Here is a 22,815-nt window from a genome sequence, read left to right as displayed (position 1 = left end):
TGTCTGTATCGGACAAGCAATCCTTGATGTAGTGTAATTGCGCGGAGAGATACCATTCTCAATTTGGAAGATTTAGTCCCTTAGTTGTCGGTTGTTGTAACTTAGAAATACTTTTGCCCCTCCCATATAAATTTATTAAACACTGTTAATCTTGTTAACATCTCTGGTCAAGATCACCGGGAGAATCTGTATTTGGTATAGTAGTCCCGGAAAAGATACCCTTTTTTTTTTTTATTATAGTAACTCGTCCTTTAACGGAGATCAAAGGTTTTTCATCCTCTCAATTCAGTTTCACATCTTGCTCTAACATCCATAAGGGATATTGGAGAAAACTAGTATGAAGGGATATAGACTGGGTCCATAGGAGCCGGTGCACTTTAAATTTCTTCAACTGGGTGTGCTGGCTCCTACCCTCTATGCCTCCTCCCAGAAAAAAGTGCCCTCAGGAGAGGATGCACATCTCTGAGCTCCAGAGTTTTCTGCATTTTCTTTTCGACTTTATTTTTGGTGTGCTGTCTAGGCAACAGCATACCTGCACCGTGAAAGTTAGGGGGGGGGGGGGGGGCGGTCACTGGCCTTACGAGGTGCAGAGCTGCTTCCCCGCTGCAGGACCGCCGTCCTGTGGGGTTATTCAGCTGGATACTGCATTCAAAGTGCGTACGGTACCCTCCGGGGGAGGGGGGTCCGCTAAGATCCCCTGTGTAGAACTGGCGCAAAAGGCTTGACGAGCACACGTGTGATGTTTTAAGTTAACTAGGAGACTTTGCAAGTATAATCTATATGTAACACCGGTGCCGTTGAAGGGGCGGAGCAACCTCTGAGCGGACCTGTGGCGTTTTGGCGCCTTCCTCTGCTTACTGCAGCCATATACAGCACACAGCGCTTCCGGACTCCTCAGCCACGCTGGATATCTGGTACAGTGTGTAGCAAAGGGGGAGAACTGCTTGTGTACACTATCCTGATCCTATTTAGGACTAAAATTGTTAGTGTTTACTGTATTTTAGGGCGCAAACTGGAGTCGTGCAGCTCAGGGTGTTAGTGTCCTTTCCTACTCTCTCCTTTCACATACAGTAGGGCAGGCTTGCTTCATAATGGTCTGTGTGTATGTTGTTGTGCTTACTGTGAAACATGGGTAAACACAAGCTGTGCAGTGTGTGTCATACTAGACTCTGTTATCTGATTCTGTTTCATGTGAACAATGCAGTCAATCTTCACATATCCGTGAAAGGGCTGGGGGAGAGGGTCCAGAGCCCCACTGGTTAGGGTCTCTTAAAACTATGATGTCTGATATGTCATCCCAGCTCACTGCTAATGTGCAGAAGACTCAGCTACTACAACAAGCTGTTGCAGATTTAGCTGCTATGGCAGATGTACAGCCTCCCCTCTCTCATGCAGGTCCACAGAAGCTTGGGTTACCTGCTCTACTCTCTGTTACAGATGATATACAGGAGGATGGGGATGACTTGGATCCTGATTCTGCTCAGGGTATTGAACCCCTAATTCCTGCTATACGGGACGTGTTCCCTCTAGAAGATGCTGCGTCACAGCAGTTGTTTTTCTTCACACAAAACAAGCCTAATGTCACTTTCCCTGATTCTGCAGACTTAGATGACCTATTTTAAATTAGCCTGGAAAAATCCAGACAAACAGTACGAAGTGTCAAAACGATTCTTGCACACTTTACCATTTTTGCTCCTGAAGGTAGGAAATTCTGGGAAGAGCCCCCGGGAGTTGACGTCTCTCGACTGTCAAAAAAGGCAGTGCTGCCTGCCCTGGGCTCCTTTACCGTAAAAGACCCTGGGGACAGAAAGATAGACTACACTAGAGTCTATCTACACAGCAGCAGGTGTATCGCAAAGGCCGGTCATAGCGTGTTGCTGGATGACCCATGCCATTCATATGTTGGCTACTCAGGTTCAGGAGGGCCTCTCCGGGGATATGCTTCTGGTCACTACAGTGACTTTCCTGAAGCACATTCAGGACCCTGTACGCGTCCTGTGAATTGCTCAAGGAGATGGGCAATATTAATGCTAGGACTTCGGCTAATGGCAGTGTTGGCGCGCAGGGCCTTGTGGTTGCGTCAGTGGATAGCGGATGCAGAATCCAAGCGCAGTGTGTAGTCTCTCCTCTTTCTCTGGGGAATGACTATTTGGGGTTAAGTTGGATGAGAGATGCCTCCACTGCGACTAGAGGCACCAGAGAGGAGACTGGAAACTTAACCATCGCAGAAATGGTTACTACTCCAACCTGTTTGTGGTACAGACACCGGACGGTTCGGTAAGGCCCTTTTTGGATCTAAAATCCTTGAACCCTTGCCCAAGGGTTTTCAAGTTCCATGTGGAATACTTGCGAGCAGTGCTTGCAGGCCTGGAAGATCAGGAGCTTTTATTGCTCCTTTTAGACCGCACTATCCAACTTCTGTCACGCCATAGGTGGATCCTCAACTTACAGAAGTCCCACCTGGAGCCATCTCAGAGGCTACTGTTCCTGGGGATGTTGCTGGATACTATGGCTCAGAAGGTGTTTCTACCAGAGGACAAGGCGAAAACACTTCAGGAGATGGTCCGTGTGGTGCTTCGACCTACTTGAGTGTCATCTTTGCATACGAGGCGATCCAGTATGGGAGGTTCCATGCCAGAACGTTTCAGTTGGATCTCCTGAGCAAGTGGTCCGGCTCACATCGACAGATGCACCAGATGATTCAGAGGTCACCTCAGGCCAGGATTTCCCTCCTGTGGTGGCTACAGTCCTCCAATCTCCTGGAAGGCCAGAGTTTCGGGATTCATGATTGGACCCTCCTCACAACGTATGAGGGTATGGGGAGCTGTCACCCAAGAGGCGCAGTTCCAGGGCCGGTGGTCAGCCCAAGAAAGCCTCCTTCCAATCATCATTCTGGAACTTCGTGTGATCTACAATGCTCTGCTTCAAGCCTCTCCTCAAGGATCACGCAATCCAAGTACAGTCGGGCAACGCCACGCCGGTGGCGTATATCAATCGACAAGAAGGGACGAAAAGCAGAGCCTGCATGCGAGAGGTGTCAAAGCTACTCCTCTGGGTGGAAAGAAATGCAAGGGCCATGTCAGCAATCTTCATTCTGGGTGTGGACAACTGGGAGGCGGACTTCTTGAGTCGTCACGATCTCCACCTGGGGGAGTGGGGGCTCCACCATCTGGTGTTCCAGCAGATCATCGACGGTGGGGTTGCCCACTAATAGGCATGATGGATTCTCGTCTGAACAAGAAACGTCCCTGGTATTGCTCACGAACCAGGGACCCTCAGGCGAGGGCAGTGGACGCACTGGCGTTGCCTTGGCCGTATCCGCAAGTCTACCTGTTTCCTCCGATCCCATTGCTCCCAAGGGTGCTAAAGCGAATCTGGAATCAAGGTGTTCAAGCAATTCTGATGGCTTCAGAGGGCGTGGTATGCGGAACTTCTGGATATGTCTGTCCGAAGACCCTTGGCCTCTATCACTCAGAAGAAATCTTTTTCAACAAGGATAGTTCGTCTACCCGGACTTACGGCGACTTAGTTTGACAGCATGGAGGTTGAGCGGAACATCCTAGCTCACAAGGGCCTTTCCAAGAAGGTTATTGCTACCATGGTTCAGGCCAGGAAACCTGTGATGTCAAAACACTATCATATCTGGAGGAGATATGTCTCTTGGTGCGAGGGAATGCACGTATCCACCTGCAGTGTTTCACTTGGGACGTTTCTAACATTTTTGTGTGTGTGTGTGTGTGTATATTTTCACCTTTGATAAGGCTGCAGTGCTCGCAGCAAAACGCGTCAGGAGGCATCCTGGGTCACTTTATATTGAACTGATTGCTTGCGTATGTGCCCGGACCTTTGAATTTCAGCAGGAACAATAGTGGTGATGAACTCTCTTTGGAGTATTACAAACCCTCTCCATATAAGGAGGACACCGCAACCTAGTGAGGACGAGATTTTTAATGTCGCTTTTTTTTTTTTGTGTGTGTGTGTGTGTGTGTGACTGATTAAATAATATAACTAACTATTTTCATTCAATCCTTCTTACCTATATTATACATTCCTGCCAGCGCTGCTATTCTTTCTGGGTTGGTAGTGGTACATGGGATACTGATGATGGCCCTGACAGAGTTGGTGCAGATTACACTTTTGAACAAACATGTAGTGCTGCCGCTTTCAGTGTAAATATGGCATGACTTGGCATGTTGCATGCCCATCGCAGTCGGCTCTATTTTTGCGATACATAGCAAAGTGCCTCCATGACTTTAATTTTCCCCCTACAACAGTCGATGGAAATGTATGAAGCCGTGAACTGAGTGGAGAAGTTGCCCATGGCAACCAATCTGCTTTTGAGGTAGCACTTAAGTGCTTCATCTAAAATAATAGGTAGCAACTGGTTGCCGTGGGCAACCACTCCACTTGCTCCCTTTTCCACTCTTTTCACTGCTTTATACATCTCCTCCAGAATGTTTGTTTTTTGTTTTTTTCAGGTGCAAATTGCACCCAGTTTGCCTCAACTGTAAACTTGCTCCAGTGTTTACTACAGTAAATGTGGTACTTACAGATGTAGCAGCAATACGTGCTGCTCATGGCAACCACTATCCGCATCGGGCTGCGACTTCACAACCGTAACTAGGCAATGCAGCGCCTATGAATCACTGGTGCGAATATGTACACGTGCCATGAAAAACGAGTCGTGGGTGCAAATAGCTGCAGCTCAGATGAGCACGGCTACCTCTGTAATATACATTTGCCATTCATGAAGGAGTCGGACAGTAGTAAAATAACAGTTGGAGTTGAAAGTTTGGTGTACGGACTCCACAGCCCTGGTTTTTGTGTTAACTTGTATAAACTATGTGTATTCAGTACTACGCATTAGTGAAACCTTGGCAAAATGTACATGCCTTAGGGTGTGTACACACAGTGAGATCCTTGCTATGCCCGATTTTCACTTGCGATGTCCCTTGAACTCCCTGGAGCCCAGATAGCACAGATTTTGACTAACTTTTCTAGAGATATGGACTATGTGTGCTTACGATTTTGGCTTATGTGAGATGTCATTGACATGTGAGATGAACTAGATAGTACACCGATCTAGCAAGGATTGACTTGCCTGCACAGTCTATCTTTTCTTGCGATGCCGACCTGGCGGGACCGCGCACCGGGATCGCAAGGTGATTTTCACTAACTTGCGATCTGCACTAACTTTTCTTGCAATTTTGACTATATAGTCAAAATCGAAAGAAAATATCTGTGTGTACACACCCATAATTTGATGCTAGGGTGCTAGTCAATAGAAAGTAAGCTTCATAGCTTGAAAAACTAAGTACACAAGTAACTGATGTATCTAACCCAGTAATTCACACCGCAGATAAACAAATTGATTTGCAGACTTCCAAAGACTTACTATTTGATTCAGGTAATAATGTGTTGCAATCTTAAGAATGAAGTCTTTTCTGTCTTTCAGTTACGCCTTTGATGGAACTGAAACCAAATGCTGGAAGTGACCGGGCATGGGTCTGGAATACATACGCAGATTATGCAGATGAAGCTCCGAAACCTGAGCTGCTGGCTATTCGGTTTTTAAATGCAGAAAGTGAGTTCTCCAAATGGAACCCAGTTAATTTATTTATGAATGTGATGTAACTTGTAAAACACAATTTTAGGTTTACTTTAAACTCAAATTAAGCCAGAAATTTTTAGTTTCTAGCAAGATTTCTCTGACGTCCTAGTGGATGCTGGGAACTCCATAAGGACCATGGGGAATAGACGGGCTCCGCAGGAGACTGGGCACTCTAAAAGAAAGATTAGGTACTATCTGGTGTGCACTGGCTCCTCCCTCTATGCCCCTCCTCCAGACCTCAGTTAGATTTCTGTGCCCGGCCGAGCTGGATGCACACTAGGGGCTCTCCTGAGCTCCTAGAAAGAAAGTACATGTTAGGTTTTTTATTTTACAGTGAGACCTGCTGGCAACAGGCTCACTGCAACGAGGGACTAAGGGGAGAAGAAGCGAACCTACCTGCTTGCAGCTAGCTTGGGCTTCTTAGGCTACTGGACACCATTCGCTCCAGAGGGATCGACCGCAGGACCCGTCCTTGGTGTTCGTTCCCGGAGCCGTGCCGCCGTCCCCCTTACAGAGCCAGAAGCATGAAGATGGTCCGGAAAATCGGCGGCAGAAGACTTCAGTCTTCACCAAGGTAGCGCACAGCACTGCAGCTGTGCGCCATTGCTCCTCATACACACTACACACTCCGGTCACTGAATGTGCAGGGCGCTGGGGGGGGGGGGCGCCCTGAGCAGCAATAAAAACACCTTGGCTGGCAAAATAATCACAATATATAGCCCCAGAGGCTATATATGTGATAATTACCCCTGCCAGAATCCATAAAAAAGCGGGAGAAAAAGGGGCGGAGCTATCTCCCTCAGCACACTGGCGCCATTTTCTCTTCACAGTGTAGCTGGAAGACAGCTCCCCAGGCTCTCCCCTGTAGTTTTCAGGCTCAAAGGGTTAAAAAGAGAGGGGGGGCACTAAATTTAGGCGCAATATTGTTTGTACAAGCAGCTATTGGGGAAAATTCACTCAGTGATAGTGTTTATCCCTACATTATATAGCGCTCTGGTGTGTGCTGGCATACTCTCTCTCTGTCTCCCCAAAGGGCTGTGTGGGGTCCTGTCCTCAGTCAGAGCATTCCCTGTGTGTGTGCGGTGTGTCGGTACGGCTGTGTCGACATGTTTGATGGGGAGGCTTATGTGGAGGCGGAGCAGATGCCGATAAATGGGATGTCGCCCCCTGTGGGCCGACACCAGAGTGGATGGATAGGCGGAAGGTATTAACCGACAGTGTCAACTCCTTACATAAAAGGCTGGATGACGTAACAGCTATGGGACAGCCGGCTTCTCAGCCCGCGCCTGCCCAGGCGTCTCAAAGGCCATCAGGGGCTCAAAAACGCCCGCTCCCTCAGATGGCAGACACAGATGTCGACACGGAGTCTGACTCCAGTGTCGACGAGGTTGAGACATATACACAATCCACTAGGAACATCCGTTACATGATCCCGGCAATAAAAAATGTGTTACACATTTCTGACATTAACCCAAGTACCACTAAAAACAAAGGGTTTTATGTGTGGGGAGAAAAAGCAGGCAGTGTTTTGTTCCCCCATCAAATGAGTGAATGAAGTGTGAAAAAGCGTGGGTTCCCCCGATAAGAAACTAGTAATTTCTAAAAAGTTACTGATGGCGTACCTTTTCCCGCCAGAGGATAAATTACGCTGGGAGATATCCCCTAGGGTGGATAAGGCGCTCACACGTTTGTCAAAACAGGTGGCACTGCCGTCTTAGGATACGGCCACTTTGAAGGCACCTGCTGATAAAAAGCAGGAGGCTATCCTGAAGTCTGTATTTACACACTCGGGTACTAGACTGAGACCTGCAGATAGTGCTGCTGCTGCGTGGTCTGTAACCCTGTCAAACAGGGATACTATTTTGCGAACATAAGACGTCGTCTTATATATGAGGGATGCACAGAGGGATATTTTGCCGGCTGGCATCCAGAATTAATGCAATGTCCATTCTGTCAGGAGGGTATTAGAGACCCGACACTGGACAGGTGATGCTGACTTTAAAAGGCACACAGAGCCTTATAAGGGTGAGGAATTGTTTGGGGATGGTCTCTGGGACCTCGTATCCACAGCAACAGCTGGGAAGAAAATTTTTTTACCTCAGGTTTCCTCACAGCCTAAGAAAGCACTGTATTATCGGGTACAGTCCTTTCGGCTTCAGAAAAGCAAGCGGGTCAAAGGTGCTTCCTTTCTGCACAGAGACGAGGGAAGAGGGAAAAAGCTGCACCAGTCAGCCAGTTCCCAGAGTCAAAATTCTTCCCCCGCTTCCTCTGAGTCCACCGCATGACGCGGGGGCTCCACAGGCGTAGCCAGGTACGGTGGGGGGCCGCCTCAAAAATTTCAGCGATCAGTGGGCTCGCTCACAGGTGGATCCCTGGATCCTTCAAGTAGTATCTCAGGGGTACAGGCTGGAATTCGAGGCGTCTCCCCCCCGCCGTTTTCCTCAAATCTGCCTTGCGGACAACTCCCTCAGGCAGGGAGGCTGTGCTAGAGGCAATTCACAAGCTGTATTCCCAGCAGGTGATAGTCAAGGTGCCCCTACTTTAACAAGGACGGGGTTACTATTCCACACTGTTTGTGGTACCGAAACCGGACGGTTCGGTGAGACCCATTTTAAATTTGAAGTCCTTGAACACATACATACAAAAATTCAAGTTCAAGATGGAATCGCTCAGGGCGGTTATTGCAAGCCTGGAGGAGGGGGATTACATGGTATCCCTGGACATCAAGGATGCTTACCTACATGTCCCCATTTACCATCCTCACCAGGAGTACCTCAGATTTGTGGTACAGGATTGCCATTACCAATTCCAAACACTGCCGTTTGGACTGTCCACGGCACCGAGGGTCTTTACCAAGGTAATGGCAGAAATGATGATACTCCTTCGAAAAAAGGGAGTTTTTAATTATCCCGTACTTGGACGATCTCCTTATAAATGCGAGGTCCATGGAGCAGTTGTTGGTCGGAGTAGCACTATCTCGGGAAGTGCTACAACAGCACGGATGGATTCTATACATTCCAAAGTCACTGCTGGTTCCTACCACACGCCTGCTGTTCCTGGGGATGGTTCTGGACACAGAACAGAAAGTGTTTCTCCCGCAGGAGAAAGCCAAGGAGCTGTTATCTCTAGTCAGAGACCTCCTGAAACCAAAACAGGTATCCGTGCATCACTGCACACGAGTCCTGGGAAAAATGGTAGCTTCTTACGAAGCAAAATTCCATTCGGCAGGTTCCATGCAAGAACCTTTCAGTGGGACCTCTTGGACAAGTGGTCGGAATCGCATCTTCAGATGCATCGGCTGATACCCTGGTCCTTGGAGACAGGGTTATCTCTACTGTGGTGGCTGCAGAGTGCTCATCTTCAAGAGGGCCGCAGATTCGGCATACAGGACTGGGTCCTGGTAACTACGGATGCCAGCCTTCGAAGCTGGGGGGCAGTCACACAGGGAAGAAATTTCCAAGGACTTTGGTCAAGTCGGGAGTCGTCCCTACACATAAATATTCTGGAACTGAGGGCCATTTACAATGCCCTAAGTCTGGCAAGGCCTCTGCTTCAAAACCAGCCGGTACTGATCCAATCAGACAACATCACGGCAGTCGCCCATGTAAACCGACAGGGCGGCACAAGAAGCAGGATGGCGATGGCAGAAGCCACAAGGATTCTCCGATGGGCGGAAAATCACGTCTTAGCACTGTCAGCAGTGTTCATTCCGGGAGTGGACAACTGGGAAGCAGACTTCCTCAGCAGACACGACCGACACCCGGGAGAGTGGGGACTTCATCCAGAAGTCTTCCAACTGTTGGTAAACCGTTGGGAAAGGCCACAGGTGGACATGATGGCGTCCCGCCTAAACAAAAAACTAGATATTGCGCCAGGTCAAGGGACCCTCAGGCGATAGCTGTGGACGCTCTAGTGACACCGTGGGTGTACCAGTCGGTTTATGTGTTCCCTCCTCTGCCTCTCATACCAAAGGTACTGAGTGTAATAAGAAAACGAGGAGTAAGAACGATACTCGTGGTTCCGGATGGGCCAAGAAGAGCTTGGTACCCAGAACTTCAAGAAATAATATCAGAGGACCCATGGCCTCTACCGCTCAGACAGGATCTGCTACAGCAGGGGCCCTGTCTGTTCCAAGACTTACCGCGGCTGCGTTGGACGGCATGGCGGTTGAATTCCGGATCCTAAAGCAAAAGGGCATTCCGGAGGAAGTCATTCCTACGCTGATAAAAGCCAGGAAAGAAGTAACCGCAAACCATTATCACCGTATTTGGCGAAAATATGTTGCGTGGTGTGAGGCCAGGAAGGCCCCAACAGAGGAATTTCAGCTGGGTCGTTTTCTGCACTTCCTACAGTCAGGAGTGACTATGGGCCTAAATTTGGGTTCCATTAAGGTCCAGATTTCGGCTGTCGATTTTCTTCCAGAAAGAACTGGCTTCACTGCCTGGAGTTCAGACATTTGTAAAGGGAGTGCTACATATTCAGCCCCTTTTTTGTGCCTTCTGTGGCACCTTGGGATCTCAACGTGGTGTTGAGTTTCTTAAAATCACATTGGTTTGAGCCACTTAAAACTGTGGATTTGAAATATCTCACGTGGAAAGTGGTCATGTTATTGGCCTTGGCTTCGGCCAGGCGTGTGTCAGAATTGTCGGCTTTGTCATGTAAAAGCCCTTATCTGATTTTCCATATGGATAGGGCAGAATTGAGGACTCGTCCCCAGTTTCTCCCTAAGGTGGTATCAGCTTTTCACTTGAACCAACCTATGGTAGTGCCTGCGGCTACTAGGGACTTGGAAGATTCCAAGTTACTGGACGTAGTCAGGGCCTTAAAAATTTATATTTCCAGGATGGCTGGAGTCAGGAAAACTGACTCGTTTTTTATCCTGTAGGCACCCAACAAAATAGGTGCTCCTGCTTCTAAGCAGACTATTGCTCGCAGAATTTGTAACACAATTCAGCTGGAGCATTCTGCGGCTGGATTGCCGCATCCTAAATCTGTAACAGCCCATTCCACGAGGAAAGTGGGCTCATCTTGGGCGGCTGCCCGAGCGGTCTCGGCTTTACAACTTTGCCGAGCAGCTACTTGGTCAGGGGCAAACACGTTTGCTAAATTCTACAAATTTGATACCCTGGCTGAGGAGGACCTGGAGTTCTCTCATTCGGTGCTGCAGAGTCATCCGCACACTCCCGCCCGTTTGGGAGCTTTGGTATAATCCCCATGGTCCTTACGGAGTTCCCAGCATCCACTAGGACGTCAGAGAAAATAAGATTTTACTCACCGGTAAATCTATTTCTCGTAGTCCGTAGTGGATGCTGGGCGCCCATCCCAAGTGCGGATTGTCTGCAATACTTGTATATAGTTATTGCCTAACTAAAGGGTTGTTGTTGAGCCATCTGTTGAGAGGCTCGGTTATATTTCATACTGTTAACTGGGTATAGTATCACGAGTTATACGGTGTGATTGGTGTGGCTGGTAGGAGTCTTACCCGGGATTCAAAATCCTTCCTTATTGTGTCAGCTCTTCCGGGCACAGTATCCTAACTGAGGTCTGGAGGAGGGGCATAGAGGGAGGAGCCAGTGCACACCAGATAGTACCTAATCTTTCTTTTAGAGTGCCCAGTCTCCTGCGGAGCCCGTCTATTCCCCATGGTCCTTACGGAGTTCCCAGCATCCACTACGGACTACGAGAAATAGATTTACCGGTGAGTAAAATCTTATTTTTTTTATTTCGGCAGAACAGTGGTTCTTCTGTGACAGCAGTATTGTCCACTTAACTTTTTAGTGTCTGTTGGTGCTGCGTAAATACAAGCTATGCTGGTAGTATTCTAATGCCAGTAAATGGCTGTGGAGGGTGGGTGTAAGCAAAAGAACTAGTAAAAAAAAGAAAAGGCAGTAGTCCCTCTCTCTCTCTCTCTCTCTCTCTCTCTCTCTCTCTCTCTCTCTCTCTCTCTCTCTCTCTCTCTCTCTCTCTCTCTCTCTCTCTCTCTCTCTCTCTCTCTCTCTCTCTCTCTCTCTTATATATATATATATTTATATATATATATATAAAGAACGATAATCCTGCACTCATCAGAAAAAGGTTCATCAACTCGTGGGTGCTCCTAATGGACCGGTTCGGCCCACACACATACAGGAAAGCTCCAAAGAATTTGGAAGGTGCACTCGCACTGAAAAGATATCGATAAATCTTCTTAAAATCACCACAGCTTTTTATTTGTCGACGTTTCGGTCTGATGACAGGCCTTTCTCAAGACAGGTGATGTATCATCTTCATCAATTCATCATCATAGACAAACAGTACATAATCTGCAAATACACAGTAATATACAGTCACAGACTATATGCCTCACCGGCCCCTATGGGAACTCGACAGTGACAATTATGGACCCATCACCAAAAATTCACCTATTTAAAAGTGTACCTAAGGGGAGTGGTCATCCTGGTTGCATTACCTGGGGTACAAAGAGGAATCCCCACCGGACGTCCGATACAGGAGACGTCCGGTGGGGATTCCTCTTTGTACCCCAGGTAATGCAACCAGGATGACCACTCCCCTTAGGTACACTTTTAAATAGGTGAATTTTTGGTGATGGGTCCATAATTGTCACTGTCGAGTTCCCATAGGGGCCGGTGAGGCATATAGTCTGTGACTGTATATTACTGTGTATTTGCAGATTATGTACTGTTTGTCTATGATGATGAATTGATGAAGATGATACATCACCTGTCTTGAGAAAGGCCTGTCATCAGACCGAAACGTCGACAAATAAAAAGCTGTGGTGATTTTAAGAAGATTTATCGATATCATATCCACGAAAGTGCGGGTTTATAGAAGTGGGGATTCTACTTGTTTATCCAGCAAGCACTTTCTAATAGATAATAGCTAGAATCTGGTTGCTATGGGCAACATCTCCTCCACTTCCAAAAACCTGCACTTCAGCAAATATACCTCTTATAACCATGCAGCCCTTTGCTGCAGCAAGTAAATGGTGTTAATATGTTGTGCGCATACTGTGACGTTTTTGCTGCTTTTGTTGCCAGCTATTTTTTTTTCTCTATCGTCCTAGTGGATGCTGGGGTTCCTGAAAGGACCATGGGGAATAGCGGCTCCGCAGGAGACAGGGCACAAAAAGTAAAGCTTTAGGATCAGGTGGTGTGCACTGGCTCCTCCCCCTATGACCCTCCTCCAAGCCTCAGTTAGATTTTTGTGCCCGGCCGAGAAGGGTGCAATCTAGGTGGCTCTCCTAAAGAGCTGCTTAGAAAAGTTTAGCTTAGGTTTTTTATTTTACAGTGAGTCCTGCTGGCAACAGGATCACTGCAACGAGGGACTTAGGGGAGAAGAAGTGAACTCACCTGCGTGCAGGATGGATTGGCTTCTTTGGCTACTGGACATTAGCTCCAGAGGGACGATCACAGGTACAGCCTGGATGGTCACCGGAGCCTCGCCGCCGGCCCCCTTGCAGATGCTGAAACAAGAAGAAGGTCCAGAATCGGCGGCATGAAGACTCCTCAGTCTTCTTAAGGTAGCGCACAGCACTGCAGCTGTGCGCCATTTCCTCTCAGCACACTTCACACGGCAGTCACTGAGGGTGCAGGGCGCTGGAAGGGGGGAGGCAATGAAAACCTATTTTTGGCTAAAAATACCTCACATATAGCCTCCGGGGGCTATATGGAGATATTTAACCCCTGCCAGAATCCGTTAAGAGCGGGAGACGAGGCCGCCGAAAAAGGGGCGGGGCCTATCTCCTCGGCACACAGCGCCATTTTCCCTCACAGAAAGGCTGGAGGGAAGGCTCCCAGGCTCTCCCCTGCACTGCACTACAGAAACAGGGTTAAAACAGAGAGGGGGGGCACTAATTTGGCGTTAGAAATATATAAAAAAGATGCTATAAGGGAAAACACTTATATAAGGTTGTCCCTATATAATTATAGCGTTTTTGGTGTGTGCTGGCAAACTCTCCCTCTGTCTCTCCAAAGGGCTAGTAGGTCCTGTCCTCTATCAGAGCATTCCCTGTGTGTGCTGTGTGTCGGTACGTGTGTGTCGACATGTATGAGGACGATGTTGGTGAGGAGGCGGAGCAATTGCCTGTAATGGTGATGTCACTCTCTAGGGAGTCGACACCGGAATGGATGGCTTATTTAGGGAATTACGTGATAATGTCAACACGCGGCAAGGTCGGTTGACGACATGAGACGGCCGACAAACAATTAGTACCGGTCCAGACGTCTCAAAAACACCGTCAGGGGTTTTAAAACGCCCGTTTACTTTAGTCGGTCGACACAGACAGGGACACTGAATCCAGTGTCGACGGTGAATAAACAAACGTATTCCTTATTAGGGCCACACGTTAAGGGCAATGAAGGAGGTGTTACATATTTCTGATACTACAAGTACCACAAAAGAGGGTATTATGTGGGATGTGAAAAAACTACCGTAGTTTTTCCTGAATCAGATAAATTAAATGAAGTGTGTGATGATGCGTGGGTTCCCCCCGATAGAAAATATGGGCGGTATACCCTTTCCCGCCAGAAGTTAGGGCGCGTTGGGAAACACCCCTTAGGGTGGATAAGGCGCTCACACGCTTATCAGAACAAGTGGCGGTACCGTCTATAGATAGGGCCGTCCTCAAGGAGCCAGCTGACAGGAGGCTGGAAAATATCATAAAAAGTATATACACACATACTGGTGTTATACTGCGACCAGCGATCGCCTCAGCCTGGATGTGCAGAGCTGGGGTGGCTTGGTCGGATTCCCTGACTAAAAATATTGATACCCTTGACAGGGACAGTATTTTATTGACTATAGAGCATTTAAAGGATGCATTTCTATATATGCGAGATGCACAGAGGGATATTTGCACTCTGGCATCAAGAGTAAGTGCGATGTCCATATCTGCCAGAAGATGTTTATGGACACGACAGTGGTCAGGTGATGCAGATTCCAAACGGCACAAAGGTGTATTGCCGTATAAAGGAAGAGGAGTTATTTGGGGTCGGTCCATCTGACCTGGTGGCCACGGCAACTGCTGGAAAATCCACCGTTTTTTACCCTAAGTCACATCTCTGCAGAAAAAGACACCGTCTTTTCAGCTTCAGTCCTTTCGTCCCTATAAGAGTCATATCTGCCCAGGGATAGAGGAAAGGGAAGAAGACTGCAGCAGGCAGCCCATTCCCAGGAACAGAAGCGTTCCACCGCTTCTGACAAGCTCTCAGCATGACGCTGAGACCGTACAGGACCCCTGGATCCTACAAGTAGTATCCCAGGGGTACAGATTGGAATGTCGAGACGTTTCCCCTGCGCAGGCTCCTGAAGTCTGCTTTACCAAGGTCTCCCTCCGACAAGGAGGCAGTATGGGAAACAATTCACGAGCTGTATTCCCAGCAGGTGATAATTAAATTACCCCTCCTACAACAAGAAAAGGGGTATTATTCCACACTATATTGTGGTACTGAAGCCAGAAGGCTAGGTGAGACCTATTCTAAATCTAAAAAAATTTGAACACTTACAAAGGTTCAAATCAAGATGGAGTCACTCAGAGCAGTGATAACGAACCGGGAAGAAGGGGACTATATGGTGTCCCGAGACATCAGGGATGCTTACCTCCATGTCCCAAATTTGCCCTTATCACTAAGGGTACCTCAGGTTCGTGGTACAGAACTGTCACTATCAGTTTCAGACGCTGCCGTTTGGATTGTCCACGGCACCCCGGGTCTTTACCAAGGTAATGGCCGAAATGATGGTTCTTCTTCGAAGAAAAGGCGTCTTAATTATCCCTTACTTGGACGATCTCCTGATAAGGGCAAAGTCCAGGGAACAGTTGGAGGTCGGAGTAGCACTATCTCGGATACTGTTACAACAGCAGGGGTGGATTCTAAATATTCCAAAATCGCAGCTGATCCCGACAACAAGTCTCCTGTGCTTAGGGATGATTCTGGACACAGTCCAGAAAAAGGTGTTTCTCCCGGAAGAGAAAGCCAGGGAGTTATCCGAGCTAGTCAGGAACCTCCTAAAATCAGTGCATCATTGCACAAGGGCCATGGTAAAAAAATGGTGACTTCCTTCGAAGCAATTCCAGTCGGCAGATTTCATGCAAGAACTTTTCAGTGGGATCTGCTGGACAAATGGTCCGGATCGCATCTTCAGATGCATCAGCGGATAACCCTATATCCAAGGACAAGGGTGTCTCTCCTGTGGTGGTTACAGAGTGCTCATCTTCTAGAGGGCCGCAGATTCGGCATTCAGTTTTGGATGTTGGTGACCACGGAGGCCAGCCCGAGAGGCTGGGGAGCAGTCGCACAAGGAAAAAATTTCCAGGGAGTGTGATCAAGTCTGGAGACTTTTCTCCACATAAATATAGCTAAGGGTAAATTTATAATGCTCTAAGCTTAGCAAGACCTCTGCTTCAAGGTCAGCCGGTATTGATCCAGTGGGATAAAACATCACGGCAGTCGCCCACGTAAATAGACAGGGCGGCACAAGAAGCAGGAGGGCAGTGGCAAAAACTGCAAGGACTTTTCGCTGGGCGGAAAATCATGTGATAGCACTGTCAGCAGTGTTTCATTCCGGGAATGGAAACTGGGAAGCAGACTTCCTCAGTAGGCACGACCTCCACCCGGCAGAGTGGGAACTTCATGGGGAAGTTTTCCACATGATTGTAAACCGTTGGGAATTACCAAAGGTGGACATGATGGCGTCCCGTCTGAACAAAAAACGGGACAGGTATTGCGCCAGGTTAAGAGACCCTCAGGCAATAGCTGTGGACGTTCTGGTAACACCGTGGGTGTACCAGTCGGTGTATGTGTTCCATCCTCTGCTTTTCATACCTAAGGTACTGAGAATTATAAGACGTAGAGGAGTAAGAACTATACTCATGGCTCCGGATTGGCCAAGAAGGACTTGGTACCCGGAACTTCAAGAGATGCTCACAGAGGACTTATGGCCTCTGCCGCTAAGAAGGGACTTGTTTCAGCAAGTACCATGTCTGTTCCAAGACTTACCGCAGCTGCGTTTGACGGCATGGCGGTGGAACGCCGGATCCTAAGGGAAAAGGCATTCAGGAAGAGGTCATTCCTACCCTGGTCAAAGCCAGAAAGGAGGTGACCGCACAACATTATCACCACATGTGGCGAAAATATGTTGCGTGGTGTGAGGCCAGGAAGGCCCCACGAAGAAATTTCAACTCGGTCGATTCCTGCATTTCCTGCAAACAGGAGTGTCTATGGGCCTCAAATTGGGGTCCATTAAGGTTCAAATTTCGGCCCTGTCGATTTTTCTTCCAGAAAGAATTGGCTTCAGTTCCTGAAGTCCAGAAGTTTGTCAAGGGAGTATTGCATATACAACCCCCTTTTGTGCCTCCAGTGGCACTGTGGGATCTCAACGTAGTTCTGGGATTCCTCAAAACACATTGGTTTAAAACCAGTCAAATCTGTGGATTTGAAGCATCTCACATGAAAAGTGAACATGCTTGGTCCAGGCCAGGTCCAAGAGCGAGTGTCAAATTGGTGGTTTTTTTTTTTTCTCAAAAAAGCCCATATCTGTTTGTCCATTCGGACAGGGCAGAGCTGCGGACTCGTCCCCAGTTCTCTCCCTAAGGTGGTGTCAGTGTTTCACCTGAACCAGCTTATTGTGGTGTCTTGCGCCTACTAGGGACTTGGAGGACTCCAAGTTGCTAGATGTGGTCAGGGCCCTGAAAATATAGGTTCCAGGACGGCTGGAGTCAGGAAAACTGACTTGCTGTTATCCTGTATGCACCCAACAAACTGGGTGCTCTTGCTTCTAAGCAGACTTTTGCTAGTTGGATGTGTAATACAATTCAGCTTGCACATTCTGTGGCAGGCCTGCCACAGCCAAAATATGTAAATGCCCATTCCACAAGGAAGGTGGGCTCATCTTGGGCGGCTGCCCGAGGGGTCTCTGCTTTACAACTTTGCCGAGCGGCTATTTAGTCAGGGGCAAACACGTTTGTAAAATCCTACAAATTTGATAACCTGGCTAAGGAGGACCTGGAGTTCTCTTTCGGTGCTGCAGAGTCATCCGCACTCTCCCGCCCGTTTGGGAGCTTTGGTATAATCCCCATGGTCCTTTCAGGAACCCCAGCATCCACTAGGACGATAGAGAAAATAAGAATTTACTTACCGATAATTCTATTTCTCGGAGTCCGTAGTGGATGCTGGGCGCCCATCCCAAGTGCGGATTATCTGCAATACTTGTACATAGTTACAAAAATCGGGTTATTATTGTTGTGAGCCATCTTTCAGAGGCTCCGCTGTTATCATACTGTTAACTGGGTTCAGATCACAGGTTGTACAGTGTGATTGGTGTGGCTGGTATGAGTCTTACCCGGGATTCATAAATCCTTCCTTATTGTGTACGCTCGTCCGGGCACAGTATCCTAACTGAGGCTTGGAGGAGGGTCATAGGGGGAGGAGCCAGTGCACACCACCTGATCCTAAAGCTTTACTTTTTGTGCCCTGTCTCCTGCGGAGCCGCTATTCCCCATGGTCCTTTCAGGAACCCCAGCATCCACTACGGACTCCGAGAAATAGAATTATCGGTAAGTAAATTCTTATTTTTATTTTTTTTGGACCTTTCACATACTGATCTTGAACCTGGTGATGCCACTCAAATCCCTTCCCCCTTATGTTAAACTGTACGTGTAAGTTATATAAACTTTCTGTTTAAAATGAACTACTGAATAACTACTGTTCCCGCTAGCATTAAGGCAGGGTGCTGTGGTGCGGGAGATTCTGTGCGTGTCTAAAGAAGAAGGGCGTGGCCCTGTTGTCACTCTTTGGGGCATGCCCAGCACTTAACAGTCATGTTGGTGTGCCCCCACACCTTCCCCTCATTGTGAATATTTGCTCTACTTGTACATACAGCATCTCTTCACCCGGCGGTAATCTGCAACCGCACATTTCACACCCGTGGGCCGCAGCTTCCCACAGGTGGAAAAATTGCAGTTGCATATCACTGCCAGGTGAAGAGATGCGGCACGCACACGCAGAGCATATATTCACAGTGAGGGAAGGCTTGGGCGCACCCCAACATGACTGTTAAGTGCTGGGCATGCCCTCGAGTGACAGCAGGGCTGCGCCTGCCTTTTTGGAAGGCACATGGCAGGCTGTTTTAGCAGGGTGCCACTAAAAAGGGCAATGCGTGGCACCCTGCTAAAACAGCATGGCGTGAACCCTAAATAATAACTATTTGGCCAGGCCTGCCAAAGAAGGTTAGGGATGGCCAGTGGTATGGTTTATTAATTTAAATGAATGTCAGTTTAAAGTGGTTTGGTATCTCACACAGTAATGCTTGAATATTTATAAAGTTCACCATTTGTGTTGCCTAACTAATTAGATTGGCTCTGATTTAAATGTTAGGCCTTTGTAGCAAAGAAGTTTCTATTGTCCATTCTGCTTGTTTCCGCCCTCAAATTTAGATGCCCAGAAATTCAAAGCAAAGTTTGAAGAATGTAGACATGAAGTACAAGAGAAGGAACCAAAAGGTAATACTTCATGAATGAGCTCTCTTCCCAGATATGTTGCAGACTCACTCTGTGCTCAACTGCAGCCTCCAGTTTCTGCACTTTTTCTGTCTGCTAAATAAAGACCAGTATCCTTTCTACACCTTTTCTGTTCCAGAGAAAATCTGTTTGTTTTGATACTGGGATATAAACTGTTTTTCTGTAACTGTTGCAATTTCTGGAATATCTGTATTTTAGCTAATCTAACCATTACTGTGCTCTCTAGTAGCTGCTCATTCCAGCAATTTCTGCTGGCCACCACATGTTGCATACGGCATGTCCCTCCTGCAGTCTAGTTTTATATCCTGCTGTGTAATGTGTAGAATTGAGATATAGTTGTAGAGGTTATAGTTCAGCATGCTCCATTTAGTTAGCTGTGTGGTACAATTCTTTGTTGCCAATTGCCTTAGATGTGTAATCTGTTAACATCCATACATACTGATTCTACATGTTCACTATGGACTATGATTGAGATGTAGTAAGTCTCCTAAAGAGCGGAAAAGATTCCAAAAGCAACTATGTAGCTTCTACTTATCAAGTTATGTCTTTAAAATGATAGAAATTGGTTGCTATGGGCAACTTCTCCACTCTTTAGAAGGCTTGATTACATCTTCCCCATGGGTTCCTAAGGCTAGTTTCCAAGTACCAACAAAAGTTCAGATTAAAGGGTTTTTACAGTTTTGTGAAGGTTCTATCAGAACCCTGCTCACTAATGCAAAGTGGTTAATATACAGGAAAAACTTGCTTGTTTTTGCTCACACCCCAAAGGAATATGTTTAAAAAAAAAAAAAAAAAAACCAGGCTGCACATGGTGCTTAATTGAATCTTCCCCACTGGATTCCCTTGAACACAGATTTATTAAATATGATTTGGTCAGTAATAATCCCACCTATTCCCACAGAGAAATACTCGATACATAATGACAGAGGATCAGAGTTGAAAAGCTCTGCCTTAGGCTACTACTAGTTGTTGGGTTGGGAAAGGGGTAAGTCCTGAATTCCAAGGTTTCCTGACCCGGTATTTCAACCTGGGAATAAAGCAGGGCTATTACCAGGTTGGGTGCATTGTGAATGCAGTGTGAACGGATAACCCAGGTCAATGAGATTCGGGACCCATTCACAGTATGGACAAGGCGGCGTGGATTTGATCTTGCCTTCCGCACCAGCCCTTGATGATGCTGGCGCAGCCTCCACTCCCACCCCAGATGGAAACCTGACCCAGCATATTGCCAAGTCACGTTGCCAGTCTGAAAGGAGTCTCATGGTGGGTCGCACCTGGGAAGGACCCGTGTACAATTCCTGGGTGCGATCCAGTGGTATTAGGCTGCTGTGCCCTGTTGATGGTTTTTGCAGTATATTCGGAATGTAATAATCATTTGGCTATCACATTGTCTTTCCAGAAGACTTGACCGAAAACGACTGTGCTGACAAAGTGGCAGAAAAACTAGAAGAACTGTCTGTAAAGGAGGAGAGCAAGGTTCAAAACAAAGAGGAGGACATCAAGCAAGAAAAAACAGGAGACCAGCAATAAGTCATTTAGAGTCTTGTACTTTTATTTTTTACAAGGGACTTTATAACTAAGGAAAAAGAACTGAGTTTAAATATTCAAGTTGTTTTTTCTAAGCTTTTGCCCTTCAGAAGAATTCTTCAGAAACGAATCCATTCCCCGGTCATGAAAATGTACTGTGTTCACTTTCTTTTTCCATAGTGGAAACACTTATTTATAGTCATCCAAAGTAACAAATAAAACCAATTTGAAAATGTGTATTTAAGTTGGGATTGGAATCTATAATGGTTAAGCATACAAGCGTTCTATCTCAGCTAGGGACATTTGATAGGTGTAACCCTTTACAGGTGGAGATATAACGCACCTCGGTATTGCATTTCTTCAGAGAGGTGTTTCAGTTGGAAGGATTGAATGGGTTATAGATTTAAAAAAAAAAAAAAAAAAAAATTCTTGTTTTGACCCGGCTAGGATGGCGCTGTTTCATTGAATAAATTTGAGCTGAGACTGAATACATCTGGTGGCTATTCATAAGTGGCATTTCTTTAATGTGGACGCGTTAGATTATATTTTCATTTGTTCCCAGAGAGTGTTTTTCTCTTGGTGCTAGATCACCAAAGAACTTAGTCTTGTGTCATTGGCTTTTTTCCCGTTGATGGAAAGAAAATCCTATTCTAACTTACAAGCTAAACCTACTTTTCAGTGTCTGTAATACTAATCTAACTCAGAATGTACTTTAAGAGCATGCTTGATATATGAAACTCAAGTCTTATAGGCACAGCTTCAATTTAAACAATATCTTAAGAGTTGTGTTTGGAAAAGTTGCCTTTTTAGTATATTTTACATTTCAGCTTTGTTTTCCAGCAGCGCCTAAACTTTGTTTTTTAAAGTGAGAGTTGCCTCTAAAGTTCAATATATATATATTTTTTTTTTTTATGTTGGTAGTGGTTCTAACAATTACCTGTAACACACTTGGCGATTAGCTGGAATGACTGTTTACGGCTGAAGAACGCTTACCACTGTACTTGAATTCTCAGTTTTTCTTGCTGACTGAAGTTTATTGCATTGGTCCTGCACTTCTAACACATGGATTTACCAGCTTGGATGAAGAATATAGAATTTAAGTCAACACACTTCTGTTCAGAGCCATGTTTTGTTTAGCTCATAGGACAGCTGAGAGACTAGTGTTCCTCACAGCATATGTATTAACCAACACGCGAACAAGAAAATTGTTGGTGTTACAATGATGTGGTGGTAATACAGTATAGGTTGTTTTTTTTTTTGGGGGGGGGGGGATTGATAATAAAGTACTACAGTCGTTTTTGGCAAAATTAATTACATGCAATTCTGTTGTAAATAAAACTCAAAAATAAGTTTGTTAATTCTTATAGTTACATCAATAGTTTCATGAACAAATCAATAAAGATACGCCCACTGTTTCAAGATAGACTTGCTTTACCTTTGAGTTTGTCAAAATGAACGTCACACAAGTAATGCAGTTGCTCTTTAGGACCAGTGCAATACACTCCCATTGCTATTTCTTAGTACGCATACAAATTATTGATCCACTTGTGTATTGCTTCTAGTGTCAGTGTAAATAACATTCTTACGTTCATAATTAAACTACTAATACATTTAGACCATGCTCTGCTAATTGTGTTCTACTGTTGTCCTGCATTTGATACACATGCAGTGATCGTGCTGAGCCCAAAATAAAGTGGGTCCCAGGGATCTGTCACTTTTAAAAATTGGGGTTCTTCCTGTCATATTCTGGGTCCCATCGGAATAAAGGTTATTAATCTTATTAAATATTAAAGCACAGCCTTGAGTTGGACACTAAAGTGTTGCAATGGGGGATAGCATACAAGACACTCGGCACCAGAGCTGTAACTAGCCCTTTGCCAGAAAGTGAATTGGTTGCCCCCCTTCCTATATTGAAAACCGGGACAGTGGGCGTCGAAGACGCACAGCAAAAATTTAGAGGCATGTCTTTATGGGGAAGGGGCGTGGCCACATAATGGTACCAATTTAAATTACACCACACAGCAGTGTTGGTTATTCGCATTACATCACTCAGTGCCACTTATACATTGCGCCAGGTAGAGCCCCTTAGACACACTGCGCCAGGTAGTGCCCTTAGACAGTGCATGCAGACAGTCTTCTCTGTTGCCATCCCCGACACTGCATT

The 22,815-nt window shown here is 46.5% G+C and overlaps 1 protein-coding gene and 1 non-coding gene across 2 annotated transcripts in view; both read left to right on the top strand.

The window, feature by feature from the left end:
- The window catches only part of RANBP1 (RAN binding protein 1), a 57,783-nt gene extending 35,709 nt beyond the window's left edge, over positions 1 to 22,074 (top strand). Inside the window, exons 4-6 of the mRNA XM_063964721.1 lie at positions 5,456 to 5,584; positions 19,041 to 19,106; positions 20,524 to 22,074. Of these exons, the coding sequence (XP_063820791.1) occupies positions 5,456 to 5,584; positions 19,041 to 19,106; positions 20,524 to 20,654 (326 nt within the window). The 3' untranslated portion in view covers positions 20,655 to 22,074. The remainder of the gene's footprint in view (positions 1 to 5,455; positions 5,585 to 19,040; positions 19,107 to 20,523) is intronic.
- On the top strand, positions 19,145 to 19,277 carry LOC134932806 (small nucleolar RNA SNORA77). The gene has a single exon (XR_010179485.1). It is a non-coding gene; the product is annotated as a small nucleolar RNA SNORA77 (small nucleolar RNA).
- Positions 22,075 to 22,815: the final 741 nt, after the last annotated feature.

Source organism: Pseudophryne corroboree, chromosome 1, assembly GCF_028390025.1.
Source record: "Pseudophryne corroboree isolate aPseCor3 chromosome 1, aPseCor3.hap2, whole genome shotgun sequence".
Classification (NCBI taxonomy): Eukaryota; Metazoa; Chordata; class Amphibia; order Anura; family Myobatrachidae; genus Pseudophryne; species Pseudophryne corroboree.
The sequence above is the reverse complement of the archived record's forward strand: the minus strand, read 5'-3'. Positions and strand labels throughout refer to the sequence as shown.